This window comes from Dipodomys merriami, unplaced genomic scaffold (genome assembly GCF_024711535.1).
Source record: "Dipodomys merriami isolate MVZ:Mamm:240054 unplaced genomic scaffold, mDipMer1.0.p SCAF_2, whole genome shotgun sequence".
Classification (NCBI taxonomy): domain Eukaryota; kingdom Metazoa; phylum Chordata; class Mammalia; order Rodentia; family Heteromyidae; genus Dipodomys; species Dipodomys merriami.
The window spans coordinates 85,251,945-85,266,722 of record NW_027203381.1 but is presented as its reverse complement, the minus strand read 5'-3'; the positions used below and the strand labels follow the sequence as shown (position 1 = coordinate 85,266,722).

Here is a 14,778-nt window from a genome sequence, read left to right as displayed (position 1 = left end):
TAATAATGGACAACAAAGATAATGTGAAAAAAAAAGAAGTATAGGAGAGGAGAGATGAATAGAATGTTGCATATTTTGTTCCTTTGCAGATGAACTAAGTAAAAAAGAGATAAAGCTAGAAAAAGACAAAAATAACAGACTAAACAAACCTGTCTCCTAAAAGTTGTTGGGTGGATGGAGTTTTAGACTTTCCCAGAATTAATATTCATGGTAAATGACTGGAACGATTAACTCTGCTTCCTGGAAAAGAGTACTACTTTCAGAACACCTGGAAAGCCTCTTATTTAAGACAAGGATACCTATCAGAATGCTGTTGCAATAATTCAGGGAAGAATCTGGACTTGAACTAGAAAAAGAAAACAAACTAAGTAAGAAAAAGAGCACATCAAAGAAGATTCCAGAATTATAATGGATTGGTTCTTTTTGAATTATGGTTTGTTTGGAAATATATGACTAAGTCTCCAACTGCTAGCTACCTGTCTTGTTCAGAAAAATAAGTGCCACAAAATCTAGGCATATTTAATGTCTCCTTCCCTCCCAACTTTGTCTTTTCCTTCCTTAACAGCTAAAAACACATTTTATAACCCTCTTGCTGAAAAGATTCTGCATTAAAAACTGCTGTTCCAGAATATAAAGATTCAGCTTTTGTATATTTTGAATGTTGTTTTGTATAACTTGTCCTCTTTCTTTCTCTACATATTTCTACTATTTCCTCATGCAAAGAGTAAGAGAACAAAAGCGTGACTGAACAGTTAACATACTGGATTAGAAGTATGACTCAAGCAGTAGAGTGCCTGCCTCGCAAGCAGAAGACCCTGAGTACAGAACAAAGTACCCCAAAATGTTTGCGTGTGTTTGTATAAAAAATTAACTATTGAAAAATTTCCCAGTCAGTTTGCCCTGATACATTTTGTGCTGCTGATCGCTTGTGCTCCTCTAAGTAGGCACAGCCTCTTGGCCAGGAACTCAGGGGCTCATCTAGTCCTCCCACAACTTGAAAAGGTTAAGAATTACAAAATGAAGCACTAGCCATATGGTTAGTTTTGTGTTGTGTTCTGCTATTCCCTGTTTTCATGAGGTTTAAATCTGGAACTGTCTTTTTCAGTCTTATATAGACCTATGAACAACAGCTGGCTTCTAATCTTAATTCAATGGTAACGTTTTGTTACCACTGATTCTGTTCTTTTGGAAAGTAAGCCAGTAACAGGCCTTAGGATAAAAGTCTACATGATAAAATAAAAATCTGTTCTAAAATCAAAAACTAACCTCTTAATGGTTGGTATTTGAAAAACAGTGCTGTCTTTGAAACATTTGGAAAGGTATCAATGTGTAGTAAGCTAGATGACAGGAATGTTTGAAAACAAGAATCATGTTAAGGAAGTGCAAGCGAGTAGTCAAGGAAACAAAGAGAAAAGAATTCAAACCAAGAAAGTTTACACCATTCACCCACTTGTTCATTAAGCCAATAAAACATGTGCAATTATGAGGTAAAAGCTTACAGTTTCTCTAATACTCCTATAAATATGTGTTAAGTTGAAATATTGCTCTCAAAACTAAAACAAAGAGTTAAATTTCAGAGCTTCCTGGGGTCATTGAGAACAAGAGACAAAAGAAAAAGGAGTTAGGAAGCTGGGAGACTACTTAATCAGCATTTTAAGGGTCCCCCCCCCATTTAAAAGGTGGTAGTTATTTCACAAACATGGCAGTAAGATAGAAATTTGAGTCCGCTGATGTCTGTGGTTATAAATTTAAAAAAATAAAGATGTCTCAACTGCATCATTCTCTGTGGCTTGAGGTATCAGCAAAGTAAACCCTTCAAAGAAAAACATGTGAACAAGTTTCCATTTCTTACTGACCTTATATCAAGTAAACAATTTTCTAAGTCACCAAGAAATTCCACTTTGCACGAAGTTAACTACTATAAAGAATCCATCCATATATTTTCTTTAAACTTTAAGAGAAAATTTATCTTCCAAATTATTAAGTGTTTGCACTGTTTGTAGCAATACACAAACTGAAAACCTCTCCTTTTCAATCCAGAGCTCATTAATTTCACTAATGTTACTTAATACAATCTAAATAATTCAGGAATAGGAATACTTTTAATTCCTCATTTGTAAATGGACATAAGAATGTTATAAATACTTAGATTTTTAGAATGAACGGATGTCTATGTTACTTGCAAAACTGGCTTTTTCTCTTTTAATGCTTAAAAGTAATTCAGAATGTTTCATTATCAGAAGTGGAAAATAAACCATGGCTTACACAGGTAATCCTAGCTACTCAGGAGGTTGAGATCTGAGGATCATGGTTCAAAGTCAGCCTGGGCAGGAAAGTCCATGAGACTCTTAATTCCAATTAATTACCAGAAAACCACAAAGGGCCCTGTGGCTCAAAGTGGTAGAGTGTTAGCCTTGAGTTAAAAAAGCTCAGAGACACTGTCCTGTCGCTGAGATCAAGCCCCACGACCAACACCACCACCACTAACAACAACAACAACAAGAAACTGAAAAACAGGCTTTAGTTTTGGTGGTACTGGAGTCTAAATTCGGGGCTTTGTACTAGTGCTCTACCACGTGAGCCACATTCTCAGCTTTTCAAATTTTAATTATTTGGGGGGTTTGGTTGTCACATTTTTGCCTGGGTCCATTCTTAGAACAGCATTCTCCTACCTAAAGCCCCCGCTTACCTGGGAACAAAGATGGGAACCACCATACTTGGCTCAATTGCTTAGATGTAGTCTTGCTAAATTGTTGGCCTTGAACTGCAATCCTCTAGACTTTGCATCCTAAGTAGCTGTAGGTGTTAGTATTTTTAGGTCAAATTGTTAATATTTTTAAGGCAAATTACACCTGTATTTCTAGCTGTTTGGGAAAGAAAAAAAAATTCTAAGTTCAAGGCTCCCCAAGCTTCATAGCTTATGTGAGGACAGCCTGAACTACATGAAAAGATTCTTTTCAAAGATCAAAACAGCCAGGTGCCAATAGCTCATGCCTGTAATCTTAGCTACTCAGGAGGCTGAGACCTGAGAATCGGGGTTCAAAGCCAGCCCAGGCATGAAAGGCCAAGAGACTTTTATCTCCAATAAACCACCAGAAAACCAGAACTGGCACTGTTACTCAAGTGGGAGAGTGCTAGCCTTGAGCTGAAGAGCTGAGGGACAGCACCCAGGCTCAGAGTTCAAGCCCCATAAGCCCCACCCCCCCCCCCCCCGCCAAAAAAAAGGTTTTCTGAAACAAAACAAAAAATACTTTCTTTATTAAAATGTTTCTTACTCTAAGTATAGACTAATCATGTGAGATCTAGTAATTTGTTAACTAATTTTTAAAAAGGGAAACCAAGGCAACACTTCTATTCGTGTCAAAGCACTAAATCCATAAAAAGATCCCAAATTTTAATATATCTTATTTCATTGGTTATGGAGTAACACAGTGTTAAAAAAACAATTAGCACAGTACTAAAGTCATAACTATGTAAAATCCATTGTTCTTCCTTTTTAACACAGGTATTGCCTTCACTCAAGGACTATCTGAAGGTGCTACTTACCTCATTAAAGATTCTCATGCTCATTTCTTGATCATCTTACAGAAGGTTTTGTTTTATGTATATTATACTGAAGCTATACTACTTAGATTGCTACACAGATTTTTTTGTCCAACTGGGAAATAGCTATTGGAACATACCTCTCCCTCACTGTTTTATAATGTAGCTCTGTGATTACATGATCTACATGTCTTGTTCACACATAATATATTTTGTGTAGTAATGAAAAGAATGCCTGGACCAGGGTGGTCTCATACTTCAATTTCAGGTCTTCACCAAGCTTAAGGAACCAGGAACCAGCTCCTGCAGGAAGCAGCCTTTGATTTCTGTGATTTCAAAGCTACCGTTTCCCTCTCTTAATGTTAGCAATGTCTTGATATGGTTTTTAAAAGTCCATAGCCCCCTCCTACTATTTATTTTGTATATGTGATTAGGTATGTACTGTTAGAAAAATTAGGAGCTTCCTACGTGTTGAAACCATTTTATATGCATCCACCAACTCAATTAAATCTCACCAAATACATAAACCTATATAATCTGACTCTTACTGTGTAATAACAAAGAAAATACTCCAAATATCAACCAAAACACTTCTCAAAAATAGTTAATATATTTTCTCAAAATACCCCTGCAAAATCTAAAGCATATTCAAGTAGAAGCAAAATGGGATCAACTTTGAGAGATGAATCCAAACTATAACAATGATTTTTACTTACTTGTCTCCAAAAAACTTTCTCCAGAATTCAGCAGCATCTGCTTTAGTAATGCGGAAGTTGTCTCCCTGGAACTGACCATTGGGAAAGATTGCTTTAATTTCTGCCAGCATGTGACTGAAGATGAGGGACAGTTTTGTGAGATTTCGTCTATGGATATGGGAAAAATAAACAGATAGAAAAATAAATCTCTATATGCATATAGATTTCAACAGAAATTACATTAAGACAAATAGTGGTTTGTATATCTACTGAAGGTTTGTTGGTTGATCATGATTCTTAATCAAGCATTTAAATTCTTAATAGGCTTTCATATGGTAATTTACTCATATATCAATTTAACAGGAGCATGAAGAGCGTAAGATATATGATTTCAAAAAATTCAGTTTAATGGAAGATCTAAGAATTTCATTAAAATGTGGTCAAATGCCATATAAGATAATGCTAAGTGAAATGAACGCCAAGATAGGGACACAAAAGATTTTATCTTTCTTGTTGTTTTTAATGTATTTACAATGTACTATGTGATGTTTTTGTTTCTCTTGAATGTTCTTCCCCCATATAACACCTGTTTTCACTGTATTTGATGTAGGGCACTGGTGGCCTACATCTTATATATACATTTTGCTAATTTGGGGAGGGGAAGGGAAATAACAAAAAGCTGGAAAAAGGATACAGGTTGACCCATTGTAACAATGACGTGTGTAAGACACTATGTTGAAAATGAGCTTTACAACTCTGGGGGGGGGGGAGAAGGAAGAGTTGGGGAGATAGAGAGGAAAGGGATGGTAAGGGAAAAACAAAGGGGTAATAACAATGTACTCATTACCTTACTCATGTAACTGTAACCCCTCTGTACAGTGTCTTTACAATAAAAAATATGTTTAAAAATGTGGTCCAAAATAAAAGATACACACAAAATCTAGTGTGACTATTTCTACCTGAGTTAGTAGAAGAAATCTGTCATTAGAGGAGAATCTAGAAAGTAGATGCTTGAAAGATGAAAGACCTGGAGTATAAAAATGGTGACAAGCCAGACACTGATGGTTCACGCCTGTAATCTTAATTATTCAGGAGACTGAGATCTAAGGATCCTGGTTTGATACTAGCTGGGGCACAAAAGTCCCAGTGAGACTCTTATCTCCAATTAACCATTCAAAAACCAGAAGTGGGCTTGTGGCTTAATGTGATAGAGCACTGGCCTTGAGCAAAAGAGCTCCCAGAGTCCAAGCCTCACAAACGGGGGGTGGGGGTGGGGGGAGTACACAGATAGATTCTTGATAGCATATGAAGAATGGCTTGAACAGATTTTTGTCTCATCCCGTGGGTGCTCTCTTGATTTTGAAAATTGTTTTCTTTCATGAGGAGTTTTTTTATGCAATCCCATTTGTCAATTCTTGCTGTTATTTGTTGAACTAATAGAGCCCTACTCAGAACAAAGGAGGAGGCAACAATGTTCAATGTACTCAGTACTCAGGAAATGTACTCAGTACCTTGCTCATGTAACTTTAACCCCTCTGTGCAGTATTTTTATATTAAAAAAAGTACAAAACAAAAACTGTTATTGCCTGGTATCTGTATCTTTCAATGTTTTCCTACACTTCCATGTTGTAGTTTTAATGTTTCAGGTCTTATTACCTCCTTTGAATTGATTTTAGTGTACCCAAAGACCCATCACAAGTAATCCAAGAATACATGAACAATCAAATGGGACAGTTCATTAAAAAAGTAGAAGTGGCTAATACTTATTTGAAGAAACATATGACATCGTTAGCAAAAAATGAAATACAAATTAGAACAACAGTAGATGTATTCTCACCCCAGTCAAGGATGGCTTTCATCAAGAAAACCAACCAGAATATTGGCAAGAATGTGTAGAGAAGAAACATTCATACTTAACACTGTTAGTAGGAATGTCAATTAGTACAACTACTGTGCAAATCAGTACTAGAAATTCCCAAAGATAAAATTACAAAAAAAAAAAAAAAAAACAGAACTACCATATAGTTTCTGAAGAAACAAAAGTAGAACTACCATATGTTCCTGCTAGAATACTCCTGGGCATGTACCTAAAGGGATGTAAATCAATATACAAAAGAGATATTTACACTCATGTTTACAGTAGTACTACTACAATAGCCAAGATAGGAAAACAGCTTAGATGTCAAACAAACAATGACTGGATACAAAATAGTGCTGCATATGTGAGTGTTTATGTGTGTTTATGCATACATGTTTGTATGTATATGGATAATGGAGTATTATTAGCCACAAAAAGAATAAAATTATGTTATTTAGAGGAAAATGGGTGAAAATGAAGATTCTCATGTTGAGATATGCTAAACTCAAAGAAATATCACATACTTTCACTTATATGTAGAATCTAGTCCTTAATACGATGTGGTCCTGACAGGAAGACTTTGGGGAGGGGACAGCAAATGGGGGAGACTGGAAAGACAATGGTATCATGCAGCAAATATAAAAGGGGGACAGTTAGAAAGAACAATACAGTTGGAGTAAACAGGATCAAAGTAAACCATAGATAGGTTATAAATATCCTTTTGTACAGAAGTATACTGACAGGAAATTAAACTAAGTATTCATGTAACATCTTCTATTTGACAAGACTGGACCTGAGCAGTGGGCAGCAGGAAGAAAAAAAAACAGAGGCAGTGAAGTAGCTCTGATTTAGGCAATACATACAGAGAGGCCTGAAAACAGCAAAGTGATATTTCTACCAATACTCTGCCCTAGCTGCCTAATAGTCAGATTTTCTAAGGATGAGTTTCACATATGTGCAAGTTCCCTGGGCAATTCTCATTAAGAGATGCTATTGAAAAGAAATGGGAATCCAAAATTGATTTGAATGTCTAAAATCATACTGTAATTTGTCTTAGAAGAAAAAAAGCCACAGTAGTAGGAAAAGATTGTTTAGAAAGAAGGCAGTAACAGGTATTGTCTCCATTCCATTTCCAGATATCTAAGAATTCAAATACAGTTAAAAGAGGATTCATACTGTAAAGTAACACCATCATCTTACCATTTCTTAACACTACAACCTGATTTTGGTCAGTCTCAAATTCCTAATGTTAAGATAATAAACAACCCAAACAAAAATTACTAAATAATGTTTCCGTTTTTCACTGATCTTAGTTGTTGTTGTTTAGTTTTTGGGTTTGGGGGGGGTTGATGATATTATGCTTTGAACTCTGGGCTTCACACCTGCTTGGCTAGTTTGCTCAGCTGGCACTTCACCACTTGAGCCATGCTTCCAGTCTTTGTTCTCGTTATGTTAGGGATAAAGCCTCAAGGATTTTTCTGCCTGATCTGGCTTCAAACCATGATCCTCCATATCTCAGCCTCTGAGTGGCTAGAATTATACACATGAACCACTGGTGTCCAGCTGGTTAAGCATTAACAAAAGAAACCAATAGACTCATGAAGAAATGCTCAACCTCCCTAGCCATAAAAGAAACACAAATCAAAACAACACTGAGATACCACCTCACCCCAGTTAACATGGTTATAATCAAGAACTCTAATAACCACAGATGCTGGAGGGGATGTGGACAGAAGGGAACCTTACTGCATTGTTGGTGGGAGTGTAAACTTGTTGAACCACTGTGTAAAGCAGTATGGAGATTCCTCAAAAGACTCCACATAGAACTCTCCTATGACCCAGCAATCCCACTTTTAGGCATTTACCCAAATGATCACAAACAAGACTATACTAAAGCTACCAGCACAACTATGTTTACTGCATCATTATTTACCATAGCTAAGATATGAAACCAACCCAGATGCCCCTCAGTAGATGAAAAGATCAAGAAAATGTGGTATATATACACAATGGAATTCTATGTCTCCATCCAAAAGATGACGTTGCCCCATTTTTTAGGAAATGGAAAGACTTGGAAAAAATTATATTAAGTGAAGTAAGCCAGGCCCAAAGAAACATAGGTCCCATGGTTTCCCTTATTTGCAATAACTAATATATGTCTGAGACAAGCAGAAAAGGTCAGATAAGATGATGTTAAGTGAAACGAACCCCACGATAAGGACACAAGTGGTTTTTTCTTTATTGCTATTGTTTCTAATGTAGTTTAAGGTACAATGTGATTTTTTTGTTGTTGTTGCTTTGTATGTCCCTCCCCCACAGTATAACCCCTGTTTTCACTGTATTTGATGTTGGTATAATTTGTGGAGGGGAAGGGAAAAAACAAGTTGTTTAAATAGGGATACAGGTTGACCCATTGCAACAATGAGATGTACAAGATGCTATGTCAAAAAACAAAACTTTACAATTTAAGCGGGGGTGGGGGGTGGGGGGGAGTATAGTTGTGGAGATGGGAGGGAAGGAATGGTAGGGAAAAAACTAAGGAGGAGGCAACAATGCTTGATAAGAAATGTACTCATTATCTTGCTCATGTAATTGTAACCCCTCTGTACAGTATTTTCACAATAAAAAAACATTAAAAAACATGTAACTTCCTAGGTAAAATGAATACAAAATAAATGAAGATACTATAAAAAGGGAAAACATAAATGAAATGAAAGAAAGCATTAAGGTACCATCTCAATAAAAATCACTGTAAAAATGAAATTGCTAGCTACTTCCATCTTATGCATGTAATGCCTTGCCACTTCTTAGCAGGGAGTCTGATTATTATACAAAAATGCATCATCATTTTCTAACATCCAGTCATACTTCATCACATCTCAATCTATCCAAGTGCAAATCTTTGAATCAGATGAGTCTCACATATAGACCAGATTTCCTCATTTAGATATGGCAGATATAAAATAATGGGTTTTAGCAAATGAAAACTGAACTGCTTTCTTACATCAAAGAAAAGACTTGTCCCATTAAAAACTGCAAATAACATTTCTACACTTGAGCCTAAGGAAAGCATAAATCACCTTGAACAAATCTGTAATATATTATTTCTATAATTAGGCTAGAGGGTTAATTTTCCACAGAATTCTCAATTGAAACATAATTTTAAAAATTCAGTATGGTTATAATTAGGGAGAACCAACTGTTCTCTATTTTCTGAAATGGTTGCTTTCTACCTCTTGGTTCCTTTGTTCTTTAATCAGATCCAAATGTTTTTCATTTCTACTTATTAGATCTAAAGTCTGACACACAAAGCCTGTGTCACATCTTGCGTATTTGATCTACTGGCTACAGACACACAAGTTTAAAACAGAAATAGTAACAATGTATCATTTATAATCACTACTACATATGTATGAAACACTGGTTAGTTCTCAAATATGTACACAGTTTCATTTTTCCTTCAGTATGGAAAATCAAATTCATACTTTTAAGTATACTGGAACACTTCAGAGATTTGTATCACATCAGAATTTATAGTTCTTTTCTATTTATATTTGCACACAAACATCTCGACATGTGCATATAGCTCACATACATGTAAATGACCTTTTTATGTGTGTGTGTGCCTGTCCTGGGGCTTAAAATCAGGGCCTGCATATTCACGGTCCCTGAGCTTTTTTGCTCATAGCTAGCACCGTACCACTTGAGCCACTGTTCCACTTCATCTCTTTGGTGATTACTAATTAAGAGTATGTCCCTGTCACTAACACTGAGATATTAAACTGAGAAATTTCTTGACAAAAATATAATAATCATACATAGATGACTATAACTAATCTACTAAGAATTTTGTGACACAAGTTCTTTCTAAGGGAAGTTACTTATTGCTATGCATCATCCACTAGCCATCACTAGTTGAACCATTTTGTTAATTTGTGTGAATTTATGTATAGCAAATGATATCTCCATAAGTTATTTTGAAACACTAGCTGATCAAAGAGCAGATGTTAATGTCTGGTAAACTATTAAAGATATGAATATTAGTGGAATCTAAGAAAGCAAGGGAAGGGAGGAGTAAAAACTAAACTAAACAAAAATTAAAAAAGAAAGAACAAATTGTCATGTAACTTTTGTTCTTGGATTGAGTCTTGTATATCATACTACTTTAAAATTACCTCGCAAAGCTAATAAAAAAAACATGTAAACTAGAGTGGGTTAGTATAGTTATTTTGAGATTGATAAAACTTCACCATTTTTTGAGTAAGTTTGTATAGTTTAAGGAAGCAATAGCAATACCCAACACTATAAGGATATTGGAGGTAAACAAGTGGCTAAGAAAGATGCAGTCTTAATAAAATTACCACACAGGGCTAGGAATATGGCTTAGTGATAGAGTGCTTACTTAGCATGCATGAGGCTCTGGGTTCAATTACTTGGTACCAAAATTACTTGGTAACAAAAATAACTAAATGAAAAATTTTAAATATTACTACACAGCATAGCACAGAAAACATGAAGATACATTATAATAATACAATGTGGGAGGCAGTACACTTTAATTGTAGCCAGTGTGACTTAAAAATAAAATTATAGAAAGATTGGATTGTTAGTGTCCACTTAACACAAGAAATTCATAAGGAATATAGTCTAAAGACTACATTTCCAAGGATTATGGAAGCAGTGTGCATGAGGAAGAGGACTATTATAAATATTATCCTGATACAGTCCATAAAGCTTCCCCAATCACTTTGTAACTCCAGTTAGTGTAACTTTGTAGCCATGCCAGAGAGGATTAACAGCAGCCCTTTGATGATTGCAACAAATGGCTTTATTGGGAAAATTTATTATGAAGTCTGTATGATATGATCACTCATATTTTCATCCTCCTTAAAGTCTTAACAAGTACCTATTTCAATAAAGGAAACTCTTTGTCTTTAATATTAGGTATCTTTTGATTAAACCTAACCTGTCACAAACATCCTTTTGAATAAATCTTTAAAATAGAGACTACTGTATTAGTTGAGAGAGAGAAAAACAAAGAGAGAAGCCTTTTTTTAATTCATTGAAAAACTGCAATGAAAGTTCCTCAAGCTAAGTAGAAAGTCATAATTGCTATGGGACTCATACAGAAATAAACAGAACAAAACAATTTTCTTTGGTTCTTTTTCCCAAAAAAATTTAAACTGTACTTTCATGACATGGGTAAGATGAGAAAGCCTGACCTTTAAATTTGCTTGACAAATCTGACCTGGGAAGAACAAGAAAATCAACAATTAAGGTATAAAATCAGCCCAGATGCCCCTGAATAGATGGATGGATGAAAGAAAGAAAGAAGAAAGAAAAGAAGGAAGGAAGGAAGGAAGGAAGGAAGGAAGGAAGGAAGGAAGAAAGGAAGGAAGGAAGGAAGGAAGGAAGGAAGGAAGGAAGGAAGGAAAAAGAGAAAGAAGGAAAGAAAGATCGATTTAGAAAAATTACGTGTAGTAAGTCAGGTCCAGACAGATAAAGAATGAATGATTTCCCTTATATGTGGAAACTAGATTTATCTTATAAACTCCTAAGTAAATACACTGGGTGGCATGCAATTTTGTACACAAATGTATTAATTGAAATACAGTAGATTCAAGGGAGATCTCAAATAAGAAGTGGGTACTGGAAAGGGTCAAGGGGAATACGGTAGAAGAATGAAGAGGAAAAGAGGAAAGAAATATAATCAAAACCCCAATATATCTCCTATAAAATTAAGAAGAGTGAGGGAAGGGGAGAGGAAAAAAGGAGTGGATGAGAATGTTCACTGATCAAGATATACTGTATTCAAACACATTATTAAATGACAACTACTCTGTACAACTACTTAAAGATAATCATTTTGAAGAATGAAATCTAGACTCACTTTTTTTTTGCTGTTTGCCTTCTTCTAGTCTACAATTGAAACAAATAAAAGCTTTAGCAACATACCTAAAGTAGCAACTTAATTAATTTGCCTTAACTTCCTCTAGTTCTCCATTTTAATTTTAAATATATAAAAAAGAAAGAAACAGCCAGCTTTTTTGGTTTGTTTTTCTTAAGCCTACCCTCAACCCAGAAGAAAACTTCTTACTTTACTTTACTTGTAACATCCCTTACTTCATTTCATTTTCATTTCTACCTACTTTGGATATACTTAGGATGGTTTTTTATTTTATTGAATGGAACAGAGTGGAAAATTCTCCTGAAATAATATTTGCTTTAAGATGTCTACTGTTGGTTGGGAACGTGGCTTAGTGATAGAGTGCTTGCCTAGCATGCCTGAAGCCCTGGTCCAATTCCTCAGTGCCACATAAATAGAAAAAGCCAGAAATGGCTCCGTGGCTCAAGTTGTAGAGTGCAACCTTGAGCAAAAGAAACTCAGGGATAGTGCCCAGGACTGGCAAAAAAAAAGAATGTCTGCTGTCTAGATGAGCAAACTAGCCCAATAGCTATGCACGTATGAGCAGCTAAGATAATGCTAAGCGAAATGAACTCCAAGATATGGACATACAGGTTTTTCTTTGTTGTTGTTTTTAATGTACTATGTGATTTCTTGTTTAAAAGAAAGAAAGAAAAATAATGTATACTGTTTATGGGACCAAGCTGCATTTCCAGCTTTCTTACACTACTCTGAATTCTGTGAGAATGTTCCACTGCATTTCCTCATCCATATTCTGGGCTGAGCCATTCTCAATGATCCCATCTTTGATTAAATGGCTAATGTCAAACTTTAATCTGCACCAGCTTCATATTCAAATATTCAACACAGGGATATCTCTGTATGTGACATACGAGGCCATTAAATATCACCCCACTTCACTTGCCACAGTTTTTCCATGAAGGATACACATACTAAATTTGACTTCTACACTATCACAAGAGTTTGCTAAAAAAGAGAAAGTCTCAAACCTGTAACAACTTGTTACACAAAACAGATAGTCAAAATGTTACATGTTTGAACATTTGACACCATAAAAGTATTAATAAAAAAATGCAGTGAGCTGGGTGCCTGTAATCTTAGCTATTCTGGAGGCTGAGATCTGAGGGCCCCTGGTTCAAAGCCATCCAGGGCAGGAAAGTCTATGATACCCTTATCTCCAATTAACCACCAGAAAACCAGAAGTGAAGCGAAGCTGTGGCTCAAAGTGATAGAGTGCTAGGCTTGAGCAAAAGAGCTGAGGGACAGTGCCCAGGCTCTGAGTTCAAGCCATAGGACCTACTAACTAAATATAAATAAATAAATAAATAAATAAATACATACATAAATAAATAAGAAAGGCTTTCCTGACTCCAAAACAATGCTAATGAATGGATAGGAGTGGCATACAATACTATTTATAGAAAGAGTACATACAAATCCACCAAATTTCCAGCTTTTTTTTATCAAAAGCTTCATTAATTAAAAATCCAGGATTTGTCTCTAATAAGAAAAAGATAGTTCTAAGAGCTCCATGATTTTTTCTTTTAATTCCCTAGCATTATTTTCCTTTCTTCAAGCTGGAGCAAACAGGATATAGCAAGACAAAGAAATTCTGTGTGTCACAAGCAGGTGAAGTTTGCAAATACTCAAGTAAGTGCCTCACATTTGCTGTACTAACAGTTTCCCACAACATTAACACTTCCCTAACAGTTTCTTCACCTTAGCTCTGGAAATTTTCCTCATGGATACCTCTGTCTCATTTCAAATTTGTTGACATGTAATGGAGCAAGTAGAAAGGCAAGTGAACCACACAGGGGAAAAATGTCTCATCTGTCTAATGCTCATGGTGTACAATACTGACAAAAGAAAACTAAAAGCATGGGATTTGTCTGCCTCTTATTCAGAGGCAAAAATATGGCCGACCCAAATATAACAATAAAAAGGTATAAATTTACCAAACAATAACTGTCCCCAATTATTTCAGGCATAATCTGATATGAGTGTAATATCATAACATCTGGAGTGTAGGAGATAAATGGCAAAAATAGGATAATAAATAATACATTGAGTACAATTAAGTTCATAGAACCTTTGTTTCTATTAAAAGGTTACGTTTCACATTACAGATAGTTTGTAAATAGAAAAAGATACAGGATATACATACAATGACATTAACAATAGAAATGTGACTGGTAGAACTGTTGTACTGTAAATTCTTTTTTGCTTTATTACATTTTTAATTGTCCTATTTTCCACAAGAAATGTAACTGTCTCTAAAGAGCTATTAAATTAATTTTTTCCACTAAATCTGAAATATGTCTATAGAAGAGAAAACAGATTTTCAAACCCAGTACAATGTCTCACATCCTCTAAATGGCCCCCTAGAAACAATGAGGCTTGGCTTTCAAATCCAAAAGTCATCTCTGCTTTGTTCACCACATATCAATCTGATTTCCAAATTTCTAAAACACACTATTAGTCCTTTCCACATAGAAGTCAGGAACTTCCCCCAAAGAAGGGTTCTTTATTATAATGCCATATTTTTAAAATAAAAGGCAAAGGATATACAGGACAAGCTTTGATGTTTAACACTAGGAAAATAGCATATAGCTAGCCACACATGATCATGGGATTCATAGACCACATTTTTCTTCTATTAATCAGATGTGTGTATTTTTTCCATTAATCACGTATTTATTGTGACAGTATAAGATAATGACTCATGGAGAAATTTTGTCTTTTCAAATCAATGAGAA

At 35.2% G+C, this 14,778-nt stretch overlaps 1 protein-coding gene across 4 annotated transcripts in view; it reads right to left on the bottom strand.

Annotated features, from left to right (window-relative positions):
• Cblb (Cbl proto-oncogene B) overlaps nt 1-14,778 on the bottom strand; it is a 168,075-nt gene that overhangs the window by 81,745 nt on the left and 71,552 nt on the right. For all 4 annotated transcript variants that reach the window (XM_070030329.1, XM_070030333.1, XM_070030332.1 and 1 more), the window contains exon 4: nt 4,260-4,406. In XM_070030329.1, the coding sequence (XP_069886430.1) occupies nt 4,260-4,406 (147 nt within the window). The remainder of the gene's footprint in view (nt 1-4,259; nt 4,407-14,778) is intronic.